This window comes from Coregonus clupeaformis, chromosome 5, assembly GCF_020615455.1.
Source record: "Coregonus clupeaformis isolate EN_2021a chromosome 5, ASM2061545v1, whole genome shotgun sequence".
NCBI classification, from domain to species: domain Eukaryota; kingdom Metazoa; phylum Chordata; class Actinopteri; order Salmoniformes; family Salmonidae; genus Coregonus; species Coregonus clupeaformis.
The window spans coordinates 27,111,113-27,136,794 of NC_059196.1; the positions used below are offsets into that span (position 1 = coordinate 27,111,113).

At 44.2% G+C, this 25,682-nt stretch overlaps 1 protein-coding gene across 5 annotated transcripts; it reads left to right on the top strand.

Annotated features, from left to right (window-relative positions):
- The first annotated feature begins 4,730 nt into the window (after positions 1 to 4,730).
- On the top strand, positions 4,731 to 25,447 carry LOC121566391 (clustered mitochondria protein homolog). Of its 5 annotated transcripts, none has more exons than XM_041876452.2 (27): positions 4,731 to 5,093; positions 9,782 to 9,972; positions 10,244 to 10,415; positions 10,629 to 10,772; positions 11,009 to 11,145; positions 11,693 to 11,847; positions 12,104 to 12,229; positions 13,035 to 13,182; positions 13,471 to 13,563; positions 13,818 to 14,252; positions 14,474 to 14,733; positions 15,011 to 15,537; positions 16,236 to 16,337; positions 16,478 to 16,578; positions 16,791 to 16,943; positions 17,159 to 17,221; positions 17,385 to 17,650; positions 17,799 to 17,883; positions 18,088 to 18,241; positions 18,521 to 18,660; positions 18,775 to 18,855; positions 18,971 to 19,096; positions 19,279 to 19,400; positions 19,501 to 19,594; positions 20,237 to 20,371; positions 22,814 to 22,887; positions 22,994 to 25,447. In XM_041876452.2, exons 1-27 carry the CDS (start codon positions 4,964 to 4,966, stop codon positions 23,133 to 23,135), a joined length of 4,356 nt encoding a protein of 1,451 aa, XP_041732386.1. In that variant the 5' UTR covers positions 4,731 to 4,963; the 3' UTR covers positions 23,136 to 25,447. The 5 variants fall into 5 exon arrangements, with proteins under 5 accessions (XP_041732386.1, XP_041732393.1, XP_041732396.1 ...); XM_041876459.2 differs by having other exon boundaries at positions 17,406 to 17,650; XM_041876462.2 differs by having other exon boundaries at positions 15,011 to 15,453.
- Positions 25,448 to 25,682: the final 235 nt, after the last annotated feature.

Sequence of the window (25,682 nt, forward strand, 5' to 3'; positions counted from 1 at the left end):
AAGCGTGTCTATTGTATGTTGTATCTCTGTTGTATCTTTGAATGCGTTAACCTGGATTATCTAGTTTGATGACGAACACAAGCTCTGAAGTCTACATACATACATATAGAGTACATACAGTGCCTTCAGAAAGTATACACACCTCTTGACTTTTTCCACATTTTCTTGTTTTACATCCTGCATTTAAAATGGATTACATTGAGATTGTGTGTCATTGGCCTACACACGATACCCCATAATGTCAAAGTGGAATTATGTTTTTAGAAATCTTTACAAATTAATTAAAAATGAAAAGCTGAAATGTCTTGAGTCAATAAGTATTCAACCCCTTTGTTGTGGCAAGCCTAAATAAGTTGCATGGACTAACTCCAATAATAGTGTTGAACAAGATTTCTGAACGACTACCTCATCTCTGTACCACACACATACAATTATAAGGTCCTTCAGTCGTGCAGTGAATTTCAAACACAGATTCAACCATAAAGATCAGGGAGGTTAAATAAGGTCACCTATTGGTAGATGGGTATAAATAAATAAAAAGCAGACATTGAATATCCTATCAAATCACATTTGAATTGTCACGTGCTTCGCAAACAACAGGTGTAGACTAACAGTGAAATGCTTACTTACGGGCTCTTCCCTACAATGCAGAATACAAAAATATATACTGTACATTAATAATACTAATAATAGAAGAAGAAAAGAATAGTACACTCTAAAAATTAGGGGTTCAACAAGGGTTCTTCGAAGATCCTCAAAGTTCTTCGAAGAACCTTAGGGTTCTTGGCACTGAAAATGGCCCCCAAAAGGTTCTTATAAGAACCCCATAGGAGGTGGGGTTAATTGAGGAACGTCCTTAGTTGGTGGGGGTTCTTGCAGGAACCTATCTGCCCAACTGAAACATTTGGATTTGAAAGGACAGCAGGTGAAGGCACTTAACTGAAAAATGTAAAGCTTTCCTCAATTGAAGGTAAGGTTTGTCCCTTGTATGATCTAAATTGATATTGTTTTATGATGATACCATCTATCTTTTCATATTTATGCAAAACTTTCTAAAACAGAGAATGGACACAATTCAATGGATATCAATCAACAAAGACGTAAGTTTGTAGGCTATAAGAATATGTTGAAGGCTAGCTGTATTAGGTGCAGATGACTGAACTGCTGTCACGCCCTGACTCAGGGGACTCATATATGTTGAGTCAGGGTGTGGTGTTCTATGTTGTGTTTTCTATGTTTCAGTCTAGGTGTTGTAGTTCTGTGTTTGGCCGGGTGTGATTCCCAATCAGAGACAGCTGTCTCTCGTTGTCTCTGATTGGGGACCATACTTAGGCAGCCTGTTGGCATGTATTAGTGGTGGGATCTTGTTCCGTGAGTAGGCTTGTTTTGTGTTTAGCCTTAGGACTTCACGGTTCGTTGGGTTGTTGTTTTGTTAGTGTGTTTATCGGTTAAATAAACATGTACGCATTTCACGCTGCGCCTTGGTCTGACCCGTCCTTCAACGAACGTGACAACTGCTCGCTTTTGTGTCTGTAGGTATACAGACAAGGAGGCATACAAAGGTATGCCTATTGGTGTGTTTTGTTAATCATCTGTATAATTAAATTTTTTGGGATTCACAGACTTCACCCTCCCCACACCTCTGATGAATATAACAGGAAACCTGTTAATTCACCATGCACTGCAAAATCCTTCTGGCTATGGATACCGAGAACATCAACACATTAACATCAACACGCCAGAGGATATATCCATTGGACTTGGGGCTCTGCTGGGAGTTTACCTCATATTTAAATTTTCAATTCTGCTTTGCCACTAAAATCATAATAAACACTGAGAACTAAAATATTGTTATGCATATTATTATAATTAATAATAACAGGGGGGTTCCCCACAGTTTCAATTTGAAGAACCCCTAAAGATACCCAGGAACCTTTTCTTTTTAGAGTGTAACGTAGAAAAAATACACAATGAGCAATGATAGCTTGGCTATATACATGGGATACCAGTACCGAGTCGATGTGCAAGGGTACTAGGAAATTGAGGTAGATATGTACATATAGGTAAGGGTAAAGTGACTAGGCAACAGGATAGATAATAGACAGTAGCAACAGAGTATGTGATGAATCTGGAAGTGTGTGTGTGGCGAATGTGTGCCTGTGTGTACATGTTATGTGTGTTGGAGTGGGTAGAGTCCAGTGTGTGTGCATAGATTCAAAAAGAGTGCAAAAAGGTTCAATGCAGATAGTGTGGGTAGCTATTTGGTTAACTATTTAGCTGTCTTATGGCTTGGGGGTAGAAGCTGTTCAGGAGCCTTTTGGTCCCAGACTTAACGCTCCGGTACCGCTTGTAGCAGAGAGAACAGTCTATGACTTGGGTGGCTGGAGTCTTTGACAATTTTTAGGGCCTTCCCTCTGACACCGCCTTGTATAGAGGTCCTGGATGGCAGGGAGTTCGGCCCCAGTGATGTACTGGACCGTATGCACTACCCTCTGTAGCACATTGCGGTTGGATGCCGAGCAGTTGTCATAGCAAGCAGTGAGGCAGCCAGTCAAGATGCTCTCAATGGTGCAGCTGTAGAACTTTTTGAGGATCTGAGGGCCCATGCCAAATCTTTTCAGCCTCCTGAGGGGGAAGAGGCATTGTCGTGCCCTCTTCACGACTGTGTTGGTGTGTTTGGACCATGATAGGTCCTTAGCGATGTAGCCCTCGAGGAACTTGAAGCTCTCGACCAGCTTCACTACAGCCCCGTCGATGTGAATGGGGCATGTTCGGCCTTCCGTTTCCTGTAGTTCACGATAAGCCCCTTTGTTTTGCCCACTTTCAGGGAGAGGTTGTTGTCCTGGCACCACAATGACAGGTCTATGCCAGGTCTCTGACCTCCTCCCTTTGAGCATGGTGAAGTTATTAATTACACTTTGGATGGTGTATCAATACACCCAGTCACTACAAAGATACAGGCATTCTTCCTAACTCATTTGCCAGAGAGGAAAGAAACCGCTCAGGGAGTTCACCATTAGGCCAATGGTGATTTTAAAACAGTTACAGAGTTTAATGGCTGTGAAAGGAGATAACTGAGGATGGATCAACAACATTGTAGTTACTCCACAATACTAACATAAATGACAGAGTGAAAAGAAGGAAGCCTGTACAGAATAAAAATAAAGTAAGGCACTAAAGTAATACTGCAAAAAAAGAAAATGAACTTTTTGTCCTGAACACAAAGCGTTATGTTTGGGGCAAATCCAACACAACACATCACTGAGTACCACTCTTCATATTTTCAAGCATGCTGGTGGCTGCATCATGTTATGGGTATGCTTTTTTGGGGGATAAAAAGAAACAGATGGACTAGAGGAAAACTTGGTTCAGTCTGCTTTCCAACAGACACTGGGAGGCAAATTCACCTCTCAGCAGTTGCTTACCAAGACGACATTGAATGTTCCTGAGTGACCTAGTTACAGTTTTTACTTAAATCGGCATGAAAATATATGGCAAGACTTGAAAATGGCTGTCTAGCAATGATCAACAACCAACTTGACAGAGCTTGAATATTTTTTTAAAGAATATTGGGCGAATATTGTACAATCCAGGTGTGCAAAGGTCTTAGAGACTTGCCCTGAAAGACTCACAGCTGTAATCGTTGCCAAAGGTGATTCTAGCATGTATTGACTCAGGGGGTTGAATACTTATCTAATCAAGATCTAATCTTCCACATTGACATTAGAGTATTTTGTGTAGATCGTTGACAAAAAACAGACAAATAAATCCATTTAAATCCCACTTTGTAACACAAGAAAATGTAGAAAAAATCAAGGGGTGTGAATACTTTCTAAAGACACTACATACACTGAACAAAAATTTTTTGCAACATGTAAAGTGCTGGCCCATGTTTCATGAGCTGAAATAAAAGATCCCAGAAATGTTACATACGCACAAAATGCTTATTTATCTCAGATTCTGTCTGTAATAAAGCCCTTTTGTGGGGAAAAACTCATTCTGATTGGCTGGTCCTGGATCCCCAGTGGGTCGGCTTGGCTCCCAAGTGGGTGGGCCTATGCCCTCCCAGGCCCACCTATGGCCTCGACCCTGCCCAGTCATGTGAAATCCATAGATTAGGGCCTAATGAATTTATTTCAATTGACTGATTTCCCTATATGAACTGTAACTCAGCAAAATCTTTGAAATTGTTGCGTTTATATTTTTGTTCAGTATACATACTGTACATACATACATACGTGTTTATATACATCCACAACAACATTATCGGAAGTGTAGGTCAATATGGGTAAAGGTGAATTTATTCAGTCCATATCCCTGGTTCACCAGCTTTGATATTGAGTGCCTGTACCCCTGCACATTGACTTGGTACCGGTACCCCCTGTATATATAGCCTCGTTATTGTTATTTGATTGTGTTCCTTTTTTTTTTTAAACTTTTTTTTGTAAATATTTTCTTAACTCTTATTTTTCTTAAAACGGAATTGTTGGTTAAGGTCTGTTGTATGTATTCGCCGTATGTGAGAAATGAAATTGTATGTTTTGAGAAGTGTTGCACACCCCTATAGCCATAATAACGAAATAATGATGTTATACAAAAAGTCTACATTTTGTAATACCAACATGCCACAGAGCACCAGTCCAAAACAAAATCACAGTTGATAATTTTGTGATCCTAGATGGGCACCTGTTCATACAAAAACGGCACACTGCGCTTTCCGTAGCCAGACGTTTTGGGGGGTGGGAACGAACGCAAAGGCAAAGAGGTCAGGAGGAGGAGAAACACGTGCTTGCCATGTCCAGCTTTGACTGTCCTGCCTATGTAGACTTGTTTTTGTAAGATCGTACCCTCTGCATGTAACTGGCTAGCCCGTTAGCTAAAGAAGGAGCATTTAACAAATTAACGTAGCAATTTTGAGCAACGGATTTCTGTTGCCACCTTTGAGCTAACTAGCTGCCAAATAATGGTGAGCAAGACGGATGACATCCCGGTGTCAGTACCCAACTGTAATGTTAACACAGTTGATCTTGCAGGAGAGACGCCAGACCGCAAAGAGACCACCAAGGCACCACACAAGGACCCTTGTGCTTGTGGTAAGCAACTGGCTAACGTTACGTAGTTATCAAGCAGAGACTAACTACTCTGCAAAATGTTAAAGCTGTATCGTAATGCTAGGTAGCTATCGTTAGCTAACTAGCTTAGCAGCGGCATCGGTTGTAAGCTATATAAGTGTGCACATAGCTAGTAGCCAGTTAACGTTTGCAAGCTAGCTGCACACATGCATAGTTTATTCAAAGTAGTCAACTCATCTGTTAATTAGGTGATTAGTCTGCTAACTAACTAGCTGAAATGCAGTAATGGGCCTCAGCATTCAAAACAGTTGTATATTAAACCAAGATGAGTAAATTCTCAATGAAATAATGACAGCTAGCTACACCATCCATTCAAGCTTGATTGAGCTGCTGAATGTGTTAGCTAGTAGTTCTGTTGGCTAAACGAACGTTAACATGTAGCTAAGTGGTTAGCTTAGGCTATATCAAGAGGGTTTAGCTAACAATCAAATGACTCTTAGAATTATTTAGATAAGCTGTTCGACGAGCTAGTTGGCTCACTAGCTGTATGTCAAACACAGACACAACCCTTGTATGGCTGACTTGATGCAGCTAGTTAACGTTAGCTAGCTTCGAAATAGTTAGCCAAGCTTGGCTAGCTAGTAGCTACGCAGCCAGCGGTGATGCTGGCTTGTTGTAGAAAAATGGCTGATATAAATGTGATTATAGAAATAGTAATATAACAGTGTATCCACTATCTTAACAGTGTAGTGCGAGAACCTCACGTTCTGACGCACATGGGACTACAGCTGTTTTGTACCTGCATGCAAGACGAATGGACTGAAGGTCACCTTCAGTGGAACTGCACATTTCAAGAGAACAGAGGGGTTCTAATTGATGTGAAGTAATTTCACACGCCGTTTTCTATTAATATAAACGAGTTTTTTTCAGTTAGTCCATCAAATGCATGCTATTGTTGTGACCTAGTAATATCGAAGTGACTAGATCACCAATGTCCCCGTTAGTTGGCATGATACCTTCCCCTCCCGTTCAGAACAGGAGAGGTTGGCTGTTCCTCGACCGGGAAGCGGAAGCTGGCCCATTGAGAAAAGTCATGGTGCATGCACGGAGAGAGAAGGTTATACTTGAGACATTCTGAGTCATATAGCCGGTAAGTGTTGTTTAAACAAACCGATTTTCATGGCTCGCCACCGATCGCTCGCATCATATAAAGTATTGATGATCGAAACGGTCACATGACGTACTACTGGTATAGGTTTGGTGAATGTAAGGCCACTGTTGAAATTACACAACCTTAGGCAGCCTTCACGACAATGCCACAGCTTTCGGTGTCACATTTGACAGGACCTTGAGTTGCATGCATAGATGCCTGTGTTGCCAAGACTATAACCTTACACACAATATAGTTAGTTCAGCTGTCAAACTTTGTAGGGACTCATTGTGTCATAGCCAGTGACTGTAATGTGTAATACCATGTCATTTGTATCAGAATACAACTCTTTATTTCAGGTATTTGTAGGTTATGTTATGTTTCATCAATTATTTGATTATGCAGCTAATTATTTTGAGACATAAACAAAACGTTTATGTACCAATCAGTATTTGTTGGAAGATGAGAAGCATCTTTTTAATGGCTAGCATACACCTAGACTAGAGCTTCCTATGTGCAGCACATGTGCCATCATGCTTTCTTCTAGTGACTAGAAGTTCATATTGATGGACAGTGTTTGTCCATCATAGAGCTTTTGTCTGTTGGCAACTTTAGTCAGCTATTGACAACATTAGTTCACAACTCCATAGGTAATAAATCATCATTACCCAAAAAATCATTATTGACCCCTAAACCACTTTCCTCTTCTTATCGGCACTTGAAGATACTATCACCTCCTTGATTAGCTTTCAAATGCAATTCACCTCTCATTTAAGAGAAGCCTGCTGGACTAGACAAATGCCTTAGGCCGCATTTGAGCCTGTTGGATAACTACCAAGACACTGATATATTAGACCATGCCCATTTCAAGCTTATCTTTCTAAAAAATAAAAAGTTATCAGAATATTTAGGCAGAGATATAACAGCTTACAACAGACAGGGCAGCATGGAGACTGGTGGCTAGCTCTCTGGATTAGTAGGCCTAGTGGTCTTTCACAATTTTGATTGAATAAGAACGTTTGTATTGATCAAGACATTCACACCTCTAGGAAATTGTGAAATAATTGTTGATCTCTTGTAGCCCGCTTCTTTCTATTATTTGCCAGATTTATCTATTTGGCTTCCTTCCCATACTATCAGGGACCTAACTCTTTGACCCACTGCCCTGAAAGAGCCGTATCCTGCCATGAGGATAAGTTTGGTTACTGTGCAACCTGAGGAGTGAGCTACGATACTAATGGTGGCACTGGAGGGGGTGTGTGGGGGTTGTTTTGTCTAACTAGTTTAACTGAATGCGTGTCTGACTGGAGGCCTTCTGCTTCCCCTCTCAATGATTTACCTGTTCAGGAGGATCAGAGCTGCTTGCTTGTATAATAATAATAATACATTTTCCTCCATTTTGTCTGGTTAAGGTTGGTCTTGTGGTTGTAACACTCTATTAAGATAAATATTTCTTATTGAAATAGGCAAAGCCTTCAGTTGGATAATCGGTATCTGTAGGCCTTACTCACCCACCTAGGCCAGAATATACATGCCAGTATGACAGAAATACTGCAGCAGTTTGTAGATTGTGCTTTCCCTTCCCTCCATGTCTTCATGCCCTAATAGACTGCAGCTCTGAAGGGTTTGGCTCTTTGGAAAAAAGTTGTAGTGATAAAATGGTAATTTGTTGTGACACATGCTGCCCTCTTCATCTGTGAATTGTGACCAACAACATGAATCTCCTGTCTACACTACACACAGTGACATGAAGGCTCAACCGCCTAAAAAAACAAGTTTAGTTGGGCTAAAAGTTTTGAGTAATGCGGAAGGTTGTGTAATATTGGACCCCATTCCCCACCCTGTCAACTCACCCCTCGTGCTCTGTTCCACTGCTGTAGGGCCAAGTGGGTCTGTTTTGCAATTATTAGGCTACATGATTTCTTCAACTTTCATATTGATGTCTGGCACTTTGTACTCTTGGTTCTGGCACTTTGTACTCTTGGTTCTGGCACTTTGTACTCTTGGTTCTGGCACTTTGTACTCTTGGTTCTGGCACTTTGTACTCTTGGTTCTGGCACTTTTGTACTCTTGCCTTCTCAGTGCAGATTGAATAGCATTGGCAGCAAGTATTCATATACACCATTATTTGCAATCTCTTCCACTACCTCCTCAATTCCATTTGAGAAACCAAAACTGTATACATTTTATTTAAATTGATGCGAGTCAAGTACCAAGTAGAATTTTTGTGAGTTACAAAAATAGTCAGAAACCGAGCTGAAAAGTGAATCTTGAAGAAAGCAGAGGGCCTTGAATGACCGAAGGGATTCCTGCTGTGTGTCTGTGACCACTCTAAGAAAAATGCAATAGCTGGGGCATTGATGGAAGAATGAATGGAGAGATGAAGAGTGACTAGGATCAGGCCAGAAATAGGACACCCAAGGGGAGAGAGAGTAACTGATGTAACCTTATCAAATCTGTCTACTTCTACAACAGGGCAGGATGAGCAGTCACTGGAGACACATGAGGTCACTGTACCTGTACCCCCCCCCCCCTTCTGACCTACAGAAACATTATTCCTGGGCTCCTATCATATGTTCAAGTCTATTCTCCTTGCTCTTTTTTAGTAGTCGGTTTTCTCTCATAGCATTGACAAGTTGTTGGCCAGGCTGTGTTTGGTATTCAGAGCGTGGTGAGTCTCTTTCTCACTCTCTTTCTTTTACTGTAGATTCTCCCTATCCCTACCCCAGCTGTTTTCCCCCCAACCACCCCCTCTACGTGGTAACCCTGACACTGCGTTACCCTTGACGTTGAACAAGGGCATGCCGGTTGCAGTTGTCTGGGAGAGAAAACAGCCCGTACACACTGCAGGCCACACTAGCTGATATTTATGTATGTTGCCTTTCCTCTTGGCAACTCAACCCACACCATTCAAATTAGTTGTACAATATTTAGTGGCATTTTTTAATGAATCTTTTATTTATTTTTATTTTTTACTGTGGTAAATAGGAAACACCACTGCTACACATAGAGGTGTTTCTGCAGTTACAATGCCTTGTGCCAGTGAGGCCCCTTAAGAGGTCAAGGAGGTTGCATACACACAAGGAGGGGGAGGATTTGTGTGGGTGGCTCTATTTTCCTTTCACACTTTCCAGTACAGTTCCTCGTTGTGGACCTTGGGAGTCTGTTGCCCAATGTGGAGAAGGCCAAAAGCACCAGGCAAACAAACCACTAGCTTTTGTGTTCTGTACAAGAGTCTGAATGATGGTTGTTAAGAACTCCAGGTTGAGAGAAGCAGACCAAGGTAACCTGTATACCTCTGCCTCACATGGCAAAGGCTGGAGATCTTGTTTTCTGTGCTAATTGGATCCTATTCTCCTTGGATCCTATAAGTCGCCATCTTGGCACTGTAGACAATGCCCTTTAGGAGTAATCTAATCTGACAACACGCACTACTTTGTTTGCTATCTGTAGGCTTATATCCTATATGTGTCACTCTGCCATGGCAACACCCTCTCTACTCATCTGTCCAATGAGATGACAAGCTACGTTAAATGGATCTCATTCTGTTCAATCACAGGGCACAGTGCAGACACAGCGGTGATGAACGGGGGCGGGGCCCACGATCATTCGGAGGAGGAGTCCAAGCAGAATGGGGGTGGTGACACGGACGGTGGGGAGGATTCTAACGAACAGGAAGTGATTGTGATTCAGGATACAGGTTTCACCGTGAAGATCCAGGCACCCGGGGCGGAGCCTTTTGACCTCCAGGTACAGTACATACTTAGACAGCCCAACAGCCAGTCCCAATTTGCCACTACCCCTTGACCCGCCTAATCCTTCGATGTCTGCAGATCTGTAAGGTGTAAGCAATATAGTGGATGGAAGCTCCACCAGCACACCGCTTATACCTATCCAGAGGCTTCAGATCTGCGAACATCGAAGGGTTAGGGCCAAGGTGGAGAGGTACGGACCAAATTGGGACTAGCTGTTTGACCAAACACTGTCAGTCTCTATTGTTAACCCCCACCCACTCCCCCAGGTTTCACCCCAGGAGATGGTGCAGGAGATCCACCAGGTGTTGATGGACCGTGAGGACACCTGTCATCGTACCTGTTTCTCCCTGCAGCTGGACGGCAACGTCCTGGATAACTTTGCTGAGCTCAAATCCATCGAGGGCCTGCAGGAGGGCTCCCTGCTCAAAGTAGTGGAAGGTAGGATTTGGGGTTTTGGATATGTTCTTAAGTCAACCACTAGCACCTACCCCTAGACTTTATTGCTCTTAAAGCCTAAGGATTGTATAGGTGTAAGATCGATGGCAGAATCTCCTCCTAGTCCCCTTCCTAGAGTGTCTCCTGGACTGTAGACTGTCTGTAGATTTCATCAATAATAATGTAATGAATGTCCTCTCTGTCTCCTCACCCTAGAGCCCTACACAGTGCGCGAGGCCCGTATCCATGTGCGTCATATCAGAGACCTGCTGAAAAGCCTGGACCCATCTGATGCCTACAACGGAGTGGACTGCAACTCTCTCTCCTTCCTCAGTGTCTTCACTGACGGGGACCTGGGAGGTGTGTGTGTGTGTGCGTGCACACACGTTTGTGTACCCATTTGTTTATTTGCGTGTGTTTGGGTGGGTCTGTCAGTGAGAATTGGGGTGAGAGATTTCAGTCAGTATTCTGAGGTATCCAGCCACCTTTGTCCTACATGCAGTATTAATGTGAATGTCTGTCCTAGGCTGCAGGCTATAAAAATCTTTGGTCTGGCTGCATTAGTCTGACCTGTGACCTTGTCTCCTCCTCTGCAGACAGTGGTAAGCGGAAGAAGGGCAGTGATCTGGAGCAGATAGACTGTACCCCTCCAGAACACATTCTGCCTGGCAGCAAAGAACGCCCCCTGCTGCCCCTCCAGCCACAGAACAAGGACTGGAAGGTAATAATGATGGTAATTACGATTATTTTAACACTTTTTATCCAGTCAAAATCCACAACCCTGGTGTTGCCAGCAAGCTAATTATGATCATTCTAATGCCGTCTCATTTACATATATTAATGTGTGTCTCTGTGACATTAATGTCTGACAGTTTTTTTTAAAGTGTCACATTCTTCAAGGAGTTTGTCCATTTGTACTTTACTGGCTTCAGCTCCAACCTTTGATCTGCTTGTAGGAGCCATTTTTCTTTTGTATAGCTGAAAATGATTTGCAAGCTAAGTGCCAGACTTACTCAAGCCTGGCACTAGTATACTTTTTTCTAGAATAAGTAAACATGGTTGTAGAATAAAGGGTGAGATTAGTTAAAAGTGAAGTGTGCACTCAACAAAACCAGCATACATCAGCTGGCTGGGTCATACTATATCCTGTACATCCTTACCACCATAAAGTGCAGATTAAGTAATCAGTCTATGGCCCTTTTCCAATATCCACACTAGCACACCTCAAGTCGTAAGTCACATTCCAATGTCCATATCTGATTCCCCCTCTCGCGCTGTAGCCCATGCAGTGCCTGAAGGTCCTGACTATGAGTGGCTGGAACCCCCCTCCTGGCAACAGGAAGATGCATGGTGATCTCATGTACCTGTATATGGTGACTGTTGAGGAGAGACACATCAGTATCACCGCCTCCACACGTGGCTTCTACCTCAACCAGTGAGTCTGGCTTTCTGTCTCCCATTAGACTTACCGCATGCTGTTTTCACACTACTGAGCTGAGCCAAGCCGGGATGTATTGTGTTGGCCTGATTACGCATCCACCACTTGCTGGAACTGTACTGGAAAGTGTGAAAGGAAAATATCAGAGCCAGCACAGTATGGTTACTTTTGGCAAGATGGTGTGAAAAAGTTAACTGGCCAAGGCTGAGAGTTGACCATAATGAGAGATGACCATGGTGTTGTTGTATTCCAGGTCGACCACCTACACCTTCAACCCCAAGCCAGCCAACCCCAGCTTCCTGAGCCACTCGTTGGTTGAGCTGTTGAGCCAGATAAGCCCTGCCTTCAAGAAGAACTTCACTGCCCTGCAGAAGAAAAGGTAAGTGGTCTACACTAACGACAATGCACTGCTTTTTATTAGTTCTGTGTAATGGGGGAAAACATAACGACTAATAATTGTATGCTTATCAGTTTATCAGAAATTGTTATGTGAATTATTTAACAAACTATTTTAGTGTCTCTGTGCGTCTCCCAAAAGGTTGTAAGTCTTTTGGGATTTAAGTAACGGCCAGAGTCCCGGTCTGCATAGTCAGAGATATTTATTCATTGAGAATTCTGCCATCACAATTTCAGAGTCCATCTTTTATACTCATACGTCATACAAAAAGAAATCCCTCCCCTCTGTAGGCGGGCTGTAGTTTTCCACTCTAAAACTGCTCTACTGACCTTCAGTTCACACACACACACATATACACACATGCATACACACATACATACACACACACACATATCCTACTCCCTGCATTACTCAGTTATTGCCGTTCTCACAATATTCTGCACCATGTTTTCATAACAGTTTCTCCCCTCCTTAAATTGGGAGGCCTCTTATCTTAGTTTCTCAGTTGTCTTTGTTGTCTGGCCTAACTCTTACTCACATTGCTAAATAGTGGCTCAATGCCATAGCCTTTACTGGTCCTACACTCACACATTTCTAACACATTATACACAGTTTCAGGGTGTAATAATTAGTCATTAATAATTAATCTATCAGAAATGCATATATTTTTTTCAGAGCTAACAATATTAGCCAGACAGTAGTTGTTTTTCTTGATAATTCTGGTAATTACATCTGAGGAATACTCCCATTGTGATACGTGGCTAATTTGGTTTCTGATTGTCTGCAGGGTACAGCGACATCCGTTTGAGAGGATCGCCACACCCTTCCAGGTGTACAGTTGGACCGCCCCCCAGGTGGACCACACCATGGACTGTGTCAGAGCTGAGGACGCTTACACCTCCCGTCTGGGCTACGAGGAACACATACCTGGACAGGTACACACACCATACACCTCCCGTCTGGGCTACGAGGAACACATACCTGGACAGGTACACACACCATACACCTCCCGTCTGGGCTACGAGGAACACATACCTGGACAGGTACACACACCATACACCTCCCGTCTGGGCTACGAGGAACACATACCTGGACAGGTACACACACCATACACCTCCCGTCTGGGCTACGAGGAACACATACCTGGACAGGTACACACACACCAAAAATAGTCCGTTTTTTTAGAGTCAGTGTAACATGGGGTCTCTGTGTTATTTATTCAGACGCGAGACTGGAATGAGGAGTTGCAGACGACCAGAGAGCTGGCCCGGAAGAACCTGCCTGAACGCCTGCTGAGAGAGAGGGCCATCTTCAAGGTGAGCCAGCCTAGAGCAGCAGTTGAAGCCCAACTCCTTTCCCCTCTTCTGTCTCCTGCACTCTTTCCTGCTTATTTGCTTTCTCCAGTGAGCTTCGGTCATCGACTCTCTTGAAACACCCTCCTTTCTGCTACAGTCCGTTTCTCCGTTTCCGTCTATATCCTGTAGTGTGCACAGACGACTCTTCTTTCCGTCCTCTACGTCCTTACGCATTCACTCTCTCTCCCTCCCCTCCTCTCCCTCCCTCTCTCCAGGTCCACAGTGACTTTGCGGCTGCTGCCACTCGCGGTTCCGTGGCGGTAATCGACGGCAACGTGATGGCCATCAACCCTGGCGAGGAGACGCGTATGCAGATGTTTATCTGGAACAACATCTTCTTCTCCCTGGGCTTCGATGTCCGCGACCACTACCGTGAGCTGGGCGGGGACGCTGCCGCGCACGCTGCTCCTACCAACGACCTCAACGGTGTCCGGGCTTACGGGGCCGTAGACGTGGAGGGGCTGTACACCCTGGGGACAGTGGTGGTGGACTATCGTGGTTACCGTGTCACGGCCCAGTCGATCATCCCTGGTATTCTGGAGAGAGAGCAGGAGCAGAGCGTTATCTACGGGTCTATCGACTTTGGGAAGACAGTAGTGTCTCATGGGAAGTACCTGGAGCTTCTGGAGAAGACCAGTCGACCACTCAAGGTGAGGAGGAGGATATCATGATGATAATGGCAGTTTCATGGTTTATTTTTAAGTCTGCTAATTGGTTGTCAATACAGAGTAAGCATGTAGAATTTGTAGAACTGTTTTTCTGTCACTGCACCGGCCTACAGACATTCAACGTATATCGACATGCCCCAGAACCTGCCATACTGTGGTTATCACATTCTCTCTGTCAAAATGACTGACTCTTCCACCCCCAGGTCCAGAGGCACGATGTGCTGAATGAGAAGGATGAGTCCGTGGAGTTGTGTTCCTCTGTTGAGTGTAAGGGCATAATCGGCAACGATGGACGCCACTACATCCTGGACCTTCTGAGGACCTTCCCCCCTGACCTGAACTTCCTGCCTGTGGAAGGGGAGGAGCTTTCCCCTGAGAGTGTGAGACAGGGTTTCCCCCGTCAGCACCGCCACCGTCTGGCCTGCCTCCGACAGGAGCTCATCGAGGCCTTCGTCGAGCACAGGTACTGTAGGGAGGCGTTTTAATTGTGTGTGCCATGGGTATTGCATGGAGACCCTACCTTTCACATTTACGTACGTGTTTTAGTGGTTACTTAGGAGCTTCCTTGGGTGTTTGTGTGCCATAGATAGGGGACTGAGGCCCTGGGTATGTCCCCCAAGATGGTCATTTGATGTTCCCTTTAGTGTATGATTGTGTCTGTGCACATTTGAATGTTCATGTAACTGACTGTATGTCCTACCCCCTCAGGGATAATAAAGATTATGTACTCTACTCCTCAGATACCTCCTCTTCATGAAGATGGCAGCACTCCAGCTGATGCAGCAGAAAGCCAACAAGGAGAGCAAAATGGCCGCCCTGACAGAGAACAGCAGCACCGAGGCAGACATTCCAGCCCTACCCTCCACAGAGACCCCCGATGCCTCAGCCGAGTCCTCAGAAACTTCCACAGAAACCCTCACTGATGGCAAGTCAGACGCAGTCCAGACAGAGACCACCTCCACCTCTGATGCCCCTCGGGCAGCAGCAACAGAAGCCACCACCACAGAAGCAGCCCCCAAGGCAGAACCAACAACAGACAGTCCCTCTGCTGCAACAACAACCACTAATGCCTCCCAGGCAACCCCTACAGAGGATAATGTGATTCCCATGGTGACCACCAATGGGCCGTTGTTGCCCATTGCCACGGCGATTCAGAACGGGGAGTGCGAGAGCCCTCTGGAGGGTAAGGCTGAGGATAGTATCCTGGGCTTAGCCCAGGCCAAAGAGCTGGCTGAGTCCTTAGCCGCGGAAGACGGATCCGGTATCGGTATGTCCAAACCATTGCAGGGTAGAGAAAGACTGGGGAAATTCAGTCGGTGGAGAAATGCTTTTAAAGAAGAGGTCTCTTTATTTGCATCATAGACTTGCATTTAGAATGGTGTGTGTGATAGTGTATGTGTGGTTTTTCATCTGTATGCGAGAGTGTTTATCCATGGTTCCGCTAAGAAGACTTCTTAATGCTGGTGTCTTAGTTGCATCTCTCCACCTGGCTTAGTGTCCCTGTCCAGTTCTTAGCCTCCTATGGGGTGAGCATGGACCCCAGTAAAATCACTAGCAGTGTGGGATATAGCAATCCAATAACCACAGATCTCTCCAGTTGATTTCTCTTTGGCTGGTGTGACAATTAATCAAAGGGTTTTTGACTCCAGAAATAAGGAAATAATCCCTGGTTGTGTGTGTTCATTGCATGTGTGTGGAATGGCAGGAGTTGGCCCCTGGCCCTACTGCCTGCTTGACAATGGCTCGATGACAATGTGTTTAAAAAAAAAAAAAAAAACTAAGATCTGCAACAGTGTGTTGGTGGGGGTTTTCAATTTAAAATTGACTAATGTACGCATTGGACGAAGATGATAGTAGTGCTTTTGGGGAACTTAACCCATATAATTTTGATTTGAGTTGCCCAGCTAACTTGTTATATTCATTAAACACCTCTCTCCAACCCCACCCTTACCTGTCTCCATCAAGATCCTAAAAGCCGAGAGGTGGTCCTCAACGCCTGCAAGGCCGTGGGTTCCATCAGCAACACCTCCTTCGACATCCGCTTCAACCCAGACATCTTCTCTCCAGGTAGGAACTGTCACTTTATGGTGGTGGATGATGGGAAATGTAGTGCTTTTAGGAGAGGTTTGGTGTGGCAGCTGGCTCTGCTGTACAGTACTCATTTTTATAATACTGAGTACTCATTCCCACCCATGTCTCTCCCCCAGGAGTGCGTTTCCCTGAGGACAGTGCGGATGACATTCAGAAACAGAAGCAGCTGTTGAAGGATGCTGCAGCCTTCCTGATGTCCTGTCAGATCCCATCTCTGGTAAGTTTCAGGGCAGTAACATAGTACCACACACAAGCAGTCATTACCTTCACTATATTACAACATATTTACTTGCATCACTGTATCACTAGCCTTTGTGTTTGTCTAGCTATTTGTGGGTGTGTGGGTTGGTGTATTTCCTTGGTTATTTGTATTTTGTTGTGTGTGGATGTGTGGTAATTTATTTTACTTATGTGTGTCTCTCCCTCCAGGTGAAGGACTGTCTGGACCACAGTGCTCTGCCCATGGATGGAGCCACGCTGACCGAGGCTCTGCACCAGAGGGGCATCAACATACGTTACCTAGGCAATGTCCTGGAGTTTGTGGACAAGACCCCAGCCAAGGCACAGCTGGAGCACTTCTATGTAAGCCTGAACCCCTGACCTCCATACGATCTTGAGGACTGACTAAGGAGAAATATAATGAAGGGCAATGATATCATTATGCTAACAATGCTAGCCTTTTCGACTGTTCTGTTTCTACTGCAGACATGTTGCAGGACAGAGTGCAGGACAATACATAAAGATTAATCTGCATTACACTTTTTTCCTGATGGTTTCGTATCTCTTCTGTTCTGAAGAGAATAGGTATCAGCGAGTTGATCACCAGATGTGCGAAACATATCTTCAAGACATACCTGCAGGTGAGTGCTATTTTTCAAGCAATGATTGTTGTAGAATTATGATGTACATAGGATGACACAGATCTTTGCGCTTTTGCACCACGAAAATGTCACCCCCTACTTTCTTATCATAGAAAGTATTTATTTGTCTCCCTAAGAAATTGATTAAATATGGGAACAATAGACTATGTACTCCGTCTCCCAGGGTGTGGAGTTGTCGGCCCTCTCAGCCGCTGTCAGCCACTTCCTCAACTGCTTCCTGTCCTCCTTCCCCGATGCCGTGGCACACCTGCCTGCCGACGAGCTCGTGTCGCGCCGCAAAAACCGTAAACGCCGTAACCGAGTCCCGGGGGGAGGGGACAACACGGCGTGGGCCAGCCTGACACCCAGCGAGCTGTGGAAGAACATCGTCTCTGAGGCCCAGAGCTACTACCACTTCACCCTGTACTGGTGGGTGGGAATTGGGGTTGATGTTGGCACAATAGTAGACTTGACGTTAGCACACTATTCTGACAAGCTACCACTTCGGCCTGCACTGGTGAGTGTGCTTGGGTTAAAGTAGGCGTATGTTTTCCTAAAAACATGCATCTTTCTACAGCGAGAATGCTGACCAGGTAGTGGAGAAATACGGCCTTCAGAAGATCACTCTGCTCAGAGAAATCTCCATCAAAGCTGGCATCCAGGTAACTCCCATCAATCCATTTTTAGACTGTGCAATTTTCAACATATTGTATACATCTATTCAATACCTTCAGATCTACAGACATGCATAGGGAGTAGGGGCCAGGGGTCAAATTGTAATTCAGAATGTGTCTTTTAATGATGTCCCTTTTAACCCTCCCCCTCCTAACAAGCTTCCTGTGTCTCCTGCCTCCCTGCGTTTCTAGATCCTGATAAAGGAGTATAACTTTGACAGTCGCCACAAGCCTGCCTTCACAGAGGAGGACATCCTTAACATCTTCCCTGTGGTAAAGCACGTCAACCCCAAGGCCTCCGATGCCTTCCACTTCTTCCAGAGTGGACAGGCCAAGGTCCAGCAAGGTGAGGTGGATACCAGTCCTGCTGGGCAGGATCAGCATGGGTCCTCCTAGTGCTAAACAGATATGCACATGAAGCTCTACTCACACATGCAACACGCACACGAAGGCTGGGAAATGTTTCCTTCCTCCCAATACAAACCATGCAAAAGCATGACTACATGCAACAATGCAACTTATCTTAGTGTCCTCTCTGAACCCATTCATATTACTTTCTGTTGTGTTGTACAATGATTGTGGAAGCCTGAGTTTTTAACAAGGTCTCTGTGCTCTCTGTGTGCAGGTTACCTGAAGGAGGGCTGTGAGTTGATCAATGAGGCTTTGAACCTGTTCAACAACGTGTACGGGGCAATGCATGTAGAGATCTGTGCCTGCCTGCGTCTGCTGTCTCGCCTCAACTACATCATGGGAGACCACCACGAGGTATGCTGCTCTAGACATAATACACACACTTTTTTTATATTCCTCTCACAAATGAGAACAAAGGGCAACAGCAATTCCAGTGACAGTCCTGACTGTCGTCTTCTCTGTCCACAGGCTCTCAGTAACCAACAGAAGGCTGTCTTGATGAGTGAGAGAGTGCTGGGCATCGAGCACCCCAACACTATCCAGGAATATGTACGTATCCAGGAAAAGTACTATTTTTCTAATACTTTTTTGTTTCGTCATTTAAAAAATGTCAGTCCATGTTAACTGTTTCCAAATGCCTCTGATCGCTTTCTCTACTCCCCAGATGCACTTGGCTCTGTACTGCTTTGCCAATGGTCAGCTGTCCACTGCCCTGAAGCTGCTGTACCGTGCCCGCTACCTCATGCTGATGGTGTGTGGGGAGGACCACCCCGAGATGGCGCTGCTAGACGTGAGTATTTAATTTAATTTAATTTTGATTGAAACCATCCTGTAAGTGTATATGTCACCCCGTTAACTCTGAAGTTATGTACCATTTTTGTGTAAGCCTTTGAGGAGTGTTTGTGTGTGACCTTTATCAAATCAGTTCTCCTTACACCTGTCCTCCCTGTGGTCCCGGGTCTCATCCTATAGAGTAACATTGGCCTGGTGCTGCACGGAGTAATGGAGTACGACCTGTCTCTGAGGTTCCTGGAGAACGCCTTGGCCCTCAACTCCAAATACCACTTACCCCGCTCCCTCAAAGTAGCCCTCAGGTAAGGACAAGGGAGAGTTATTCCTTGAGTGACTGAACATAATTTTCAGTATATTAACTGATTTCCTGTTATATACTCTAGTTTGTGTTATCTTCTGCAGTCATCATCTGGTTGCGAGGGTTTACGAGAGCAAGGCAGATTTCCGCTCTGCGCTCCAGCACGAAAAGGAGGGCTACACCATCTACAAAAACCAGGTCAGACCTACCGCTACAGTACAAAGTTCTACACGTCCTCTCCTCAGAAGTGGCTTAAGAACATTTGCTGAAATAGTAATATGTGCTAGATAGCCTCCCGAGCGGTCTAAGGCACTGCATTGCAGTGCTTGAGGCGTCACTACAGACCCGGGTTCGATCCCAGGCTGTGTCACAGCCGGCCGTGACCTATGAGGCGGCGCACAATTGGCCCAGCGTCGTCCGGGTTAGGGGAGGGTTTGGCCGGCCGGGATTTCCTTGTCCCATCGCACTCTAGCGACTCCTTGTGGCGGGCTGGGCACCTGCAAGCTTACTTCGGTCGCCAGCTGGACACATTGGTGCGGCTGGCTTCCGGGTTTAGCGAGCAGTGGGTCAAGAAGCAGTGCGGCTTGGCAGGGTCGTGTTTCGGAGGACGCATGGCTCTCGACCTTTGCCTCTCCCGAGTCCGTAGGGGCGTTGCAGCGATGGGACAAGACTGTAACTACCAATTGGATATCACGAAAAGGGGGTAAAAAGTACAAAAAATCACAATGTATTTTTAATATGTGCTAGATTACCAACAACTGATAGTAGTTGAGAGCTCTCAATCAATTTTTAAGCTTGCTTTCTTTCTCACTTTCTTTCTTCCCCTCCATTCCCTCTCAGGTGGGTGAGGCCCACGAGAAGACTAAAGAGAGCTCAGAGTACCTAAAGTACCTCACACAGCAGGCTGTGGCTTTGCAGAGAACCATGAATGAAATCTACAAGAACGGCTCCAATGCCAGCATAATGCCACTCAAGGTACATGGCTTAGGGCGTATCTATGGTTTCAGTTTTTATCCCTAAGACAAAATCAAAGGGCCTTGTATTGTCACCAGATGATAGCATAATCTACAGACCAATGTTCCCTCTAAACTGCGCGCGCTGCTGCCCCGGGACTGCCGCACAAAAATATCAGCCCACAGAGAGAAGAATGAGATTGAAGTTCGCTCAACTTTCTAGAGAGTGGTCACCAACCGTGCAATCGACTGGTTGATCTCAAAGGCATTCCTAGTCAGTCGCCAAACATTTCTGTAAAAAACAACAACGATAAAGCCTTGTTCCTATTTTTTTTGTATTAGTCTAGGGCTGTTGGAGGTAAGTGCACCCGATTCAGCTGCCCTGCGTGCCGGGTAGGCGAACTGTTGCCATTTTTAACCATTTCATGTGTCTGAAGGTACAAACTGTGCCTTGCCCAGAGAGCAAATCAAGTGCACTATTGGCCTACCACTGGCCAATCGGATGGCTCAGATTACCGTGTCTGCAGTAACGTAGCAGGCATAAAACAAAGATACAGCAAAGTTGATACTGTGTGAGATCAAAACGTTTAAAACCATGACTAGAGAGAGACTGTCAACGAATACAGCAAAGAGCTGCGGTTTTTATGAGTGAGTTGAAGTTCTTACTCAGCACTGTCTACACTTTTATACGCCATAAAATGTGCGTTCTTCCTATTTCCACTCAGCGCTACAACAAGCAGTGCAGCAGTAATGAATGAGTAGGAAAGTGTATCTATAGGCTTGCGTTGTTATTATTAGCGGCTTGGGTCTTTTTTTTAATATCGGAATATTTCACTTTCTCTGTTCATAGGAGTAACAACATGAATTTGTGCATGAGGCAGAAATAATGCGGTGCGACTTCAGTTTCGCCATCAGCTGGAAGACTGTGTCCCTTTTTGGTCAGTGTCAGTGGAGAAAAGTGAGAGCGGAGGGATGTTGAGAGGTGGAACCTCCGTCTCATCTCTTCCCTCCGCTGAGACTGACCATCAGATGCAGGCACCATCAGCCCAGTAAAATAAAAAGCTAATTATTTAAACATATGCTCACTCAGCTGTGCCACACAAGTAATACAACAACGGATATATTACTTGTGTGATCATATAGCCTACCTCAAATTTGGCCTGAATAACAATTAATTGGCAGGGCAATTCAAGCAAAGCGAATATGCGGTGATTTAATATATTGGGCCTATAGTTTACTGCACAAACCTCATTGCTACAGTACTGCTTTTAATTGGTTAATGTTTTTATATGCTTACGTTTTTTAAGACATGTAAAAAAAAGTCTGAGCGGTGGATCTTGGCTTGCATTTTGACTCAAATTATCTTGACTGAAAGGTTGGTGACCACTGTTCTAGATTTTTCCCTGTTAACTCTATCAACCTTTCCCTTTACTGTGGCAATTGTGATCGAATCAACACAATATTAGCCACTTTCAGTGCAACATACTGAAACAAAACGAACTATGCAAGAGATTTTGTTGTAGGCAGAACGTATCGGAGTATGATTCTATTGCATTGACACGCACTACTCAGCCCGTACTCTACACAGACCGGTTGCGGGATAAACAGTCAGAGCTGCAATAGGCCTATATGCAAATAGACCATTGCCATATATGGATCTGTTCCATTTACTTTGAACTGGACTGTGTTTGCAGCATGAGCGGTCGTGAGTAGACGTGCTTGTTTTGAGATCAAAGCCAGAGATGCATGTAGCCACTTGTGCACATTTTGTTCATATCCTTTGCTAGTTAGTGAGTTATTAGCGCAGTTATAGATGATTTGTAGTCGACAAAAGGGGAGTGATTGCTTCCTACAAGAGCACAAAACCTGTACATTTCTACGCATCTTTGAAAAGCGAGTCAGGTAAAGGGGCAGTGTTGTATGTTAAGACATGCTTCAATATACTAAGTAGCCAATAGGCAGAGGGTAGCATAATTTGTCTGATTCTCTAATAATGGTATTGGAATAATAATGCATTTTATTTTAAGTGGTTTCCTGGATCAAACAACACAAAAAACATTTTCAGTCACCTCTTTGTCTGAAGGACAAGTGGATAAACAGGTTAATGTCAAGCCCTGCATGTTTTTTTCAAAAGGCTCATGGAATGTAGGCCTACATTGAACACCACACATTGGCTGCTACTGTAGGCTGAATGATAGAACAGCTATTTCCATGTTAAAATGTTATGGGATGCATTTTCTCCATTGTTTTTGATGGTAGGCCTACATTATGATCAAATAGCCACAGTAGCCTACATGGCCACTGTTAAAACTGTAACTTAAAGCGGGTACAGCCTCAGTGTTCACAGTAAACGTGTGTTGGGAGTTGCACAGAATGTTAGACACAAGTATCTGTTCAAATGTATTGTGGGTGTTGGTTCCATAGAACAGTGTGTAATTTTGTTGTTTTCCACCACTTTTTCCAGTTCACAGCACCCAGTATGGCCAGTGTTCTGGAACAGCTCAATATCATCAACGGCATCATCTTTATACCGCTCAGGTAAAGTGAAGTAGCACATATTTTACTTTTTTTGACAGTTTGAGTTGAAAATGGAAATGTGTCAGGGCCCAGTACTGACCCCTGTGGTATCCCATTCCCTCTGCAGCCAAAAGGACTTGGAGAACCTGAAGGCGGAGGTCCAGCGGCGGCAGCTGCTTCAGGAGTCAGGGAAAAGCATGGAGGAGCTCACTGTGGACAGTCCACTAGAGCTGGAGGACAAAATATCCATGGACGTTAACGTTGATTAACGTCAAACCCTCCATACCACATTACTTTCTGCAAGGGAGCAGATGTGATATAACAGCCATCTCCTTGAATGAGCATGTGGACACGAGAACTGAGCTGTCTAAAAATTAACAATGAAAACAAAACGGGTGAGGGATTGTTCGGGGCAGTCAAAGAAAAACATCTATGTATAGAGTGGATAAGAGGAGCTTCAAGGAGTAACAGAGTAGGAGTTACAGTATATACAGGGGTAGGAGAATTTAATAAAAAGAGAATATAGAATCCATGTTCAATCTGAAAGCCCGTAGCCTCGAGCTTTGGTAAAGAAGCAGAACGAGTAAGTGTGTGTGGCTTTGTGTGAGAAAGCGACCAAGGACGACCATGACATTGTATTACCAGAGCCTTATCCACTGTTCATCCCACTCCACATCAACCAATTGTTCCCTCTACCCTCTTCAACTCTTAGCCCAAGGACCACTGTTTACCCCTGCAACACCTCCAATACTCCTAAAAGAGCCACCGAGGCGACTAGGGCTTCCGGTTTCACGATGGCCCCATGTTGCCTCGAAATAACAACTGACACCCTGTCCCAAAACTCAGGGGATTTTTTTTTTTTACTGTGCACTAGGTGAGACTAAGAAAGTCATTAAAATGAACAAATATTTCTCTCATGTTGGGCTACAGAATGTAAACTCTCTTTTGCGTTTAGTATTGTTAAACCTCACCACCAATCACCCATTTACTCTCTAGTGTTCCCTATGGTCAGACAAAAACTATTTCTATTTATCCCAGGTGGGTGGCTGCTGTGTCCTTTGGTTCTACCACAGCAGTCAGACAGTGACGCGTGTGTGCTTTCAACCAATCTTTTAGAATGATTTGTTACACCTTTTTTCTGTGAAAATGTATCTTTTTGTAAAATCAAAATGGAAGGGGGGGAGAATATATTTTTAGGTCTGTCAATTATCCATTAATTGAAAAGTAGAATCATCGATTTCTGCAACAACTAAGAGCGTTGAAGGACGAGGCTAAACTCACTCACTGTTTTGGTCCGGTACCTACCACACACTAACAGCGTGACACGAGCCAATGCGCTGATACTGTGTGGGAGCGAAGTCTTGCATCTCGCTCAGCGCAATATCCGCGGTGCTGCACGTGGCAACATCATTTCACTGAGTCTACCTTTAAGCCATGTCTATTTTATAGAAAATATGAGTGGAAAAGATGTATAAATAAATCTGTCTATGGGGTTTTGACAGGTACTTGATCAATGTTGATGGAAATGCAGATATGAAACGTCCAACTATGGCTTGAGCAGTAGACTATATGTATCTTATATTAGATGTGTCCAGTCTTCTATTTTTCCACTTTTTAAAGAATATGTGCATGTATGTTTGTTTCTGTGTGTGTGTGTGTTTGTGTAGTCTGAGAGAAGGAATCAGATATAGCCGTGGTTTGCAACACTTCTGCTGCTTCGTAGTGTAATGGCTAGGTTGGGTAAGCCACGACTTTCCAAATGTTTAATTTTTATATAAAGGCTGTGTTTACACAGGAAGCCCAATTCAGATATTTTGCCTAATTATTGACAAAAGATCGGATTGGTCAAAAGACAAATTAGTGGCAAAAAGATCAGAATTGGGCTGCCTGTGTAAACGCAGCCATCGTAAAACCACGGGACGGCTAATGTAAACTTTTATTCTCATGTAACATTCTTTGCCATCAATGTTGTAAATCTGCTCATATGAAGTGATTATATTAGAAACCTCTCCCTATCATTCGATAGAATAGACTAACTAAACCATGGCCATAGACTTGTTCATTGTTGGTATGTTTCAAAATAATAAACGTATGTTTCCATTGTTTGGTAAACCCATTCAACAAGTTGACAGTAAATCGGGCCACAGCAGGCGATGTATGAACAGTTTCCTCAGCAGTATTGAGTGCACTTTCAAGTGCTGTCTGTCTAAATGCATACACACAGCACCACCAAAAGTGGGTTGAGAAATGGAACCATGGTGTTATTGGTTTTCTTGTCAACTCTTCAAAACTTGTTTTAAATGTTGTTTTCCTGGTTTCTTTTCGTTTTTGCTAATCTTTTTCATAGGGATACCACTGGTTTCCTTTATGAAGTATGTATATCTGCATTTCTTTCCTCCCGTCAGGTTCGACTTCCTCCTTCATGAATGTCAGTCCTGTCTTGCAGTACCCTTAGTGGCCATGGGGTGGTGCTCTAGAATACTTACTTCAGAACCATCAGAAACAAATGAAAATAATAATAATAATATGCCATTTAGCAGACGCTTTTATCCAAAGCGACTTACAGTCATGCGTGCATACATTTTTTGTGTATGGGTGGTCCCGGGGATCTAACCCACTACCTTGGCGTTACAAGCGCCGTGCTCTACCAGCTGAGCTTCAGAGGACCACAGGCTTTAGTAATGTGAAAAATCTTTTTGTCCCTTAATGATGTTCAAAAGCATATGTCCATGCTAGTGTGTAACTATTTCATATGCTTCTCATTCACTTCGAGGGAAGCAAAATAAACAAGTATTTGATGAAATTGATGACGTGAA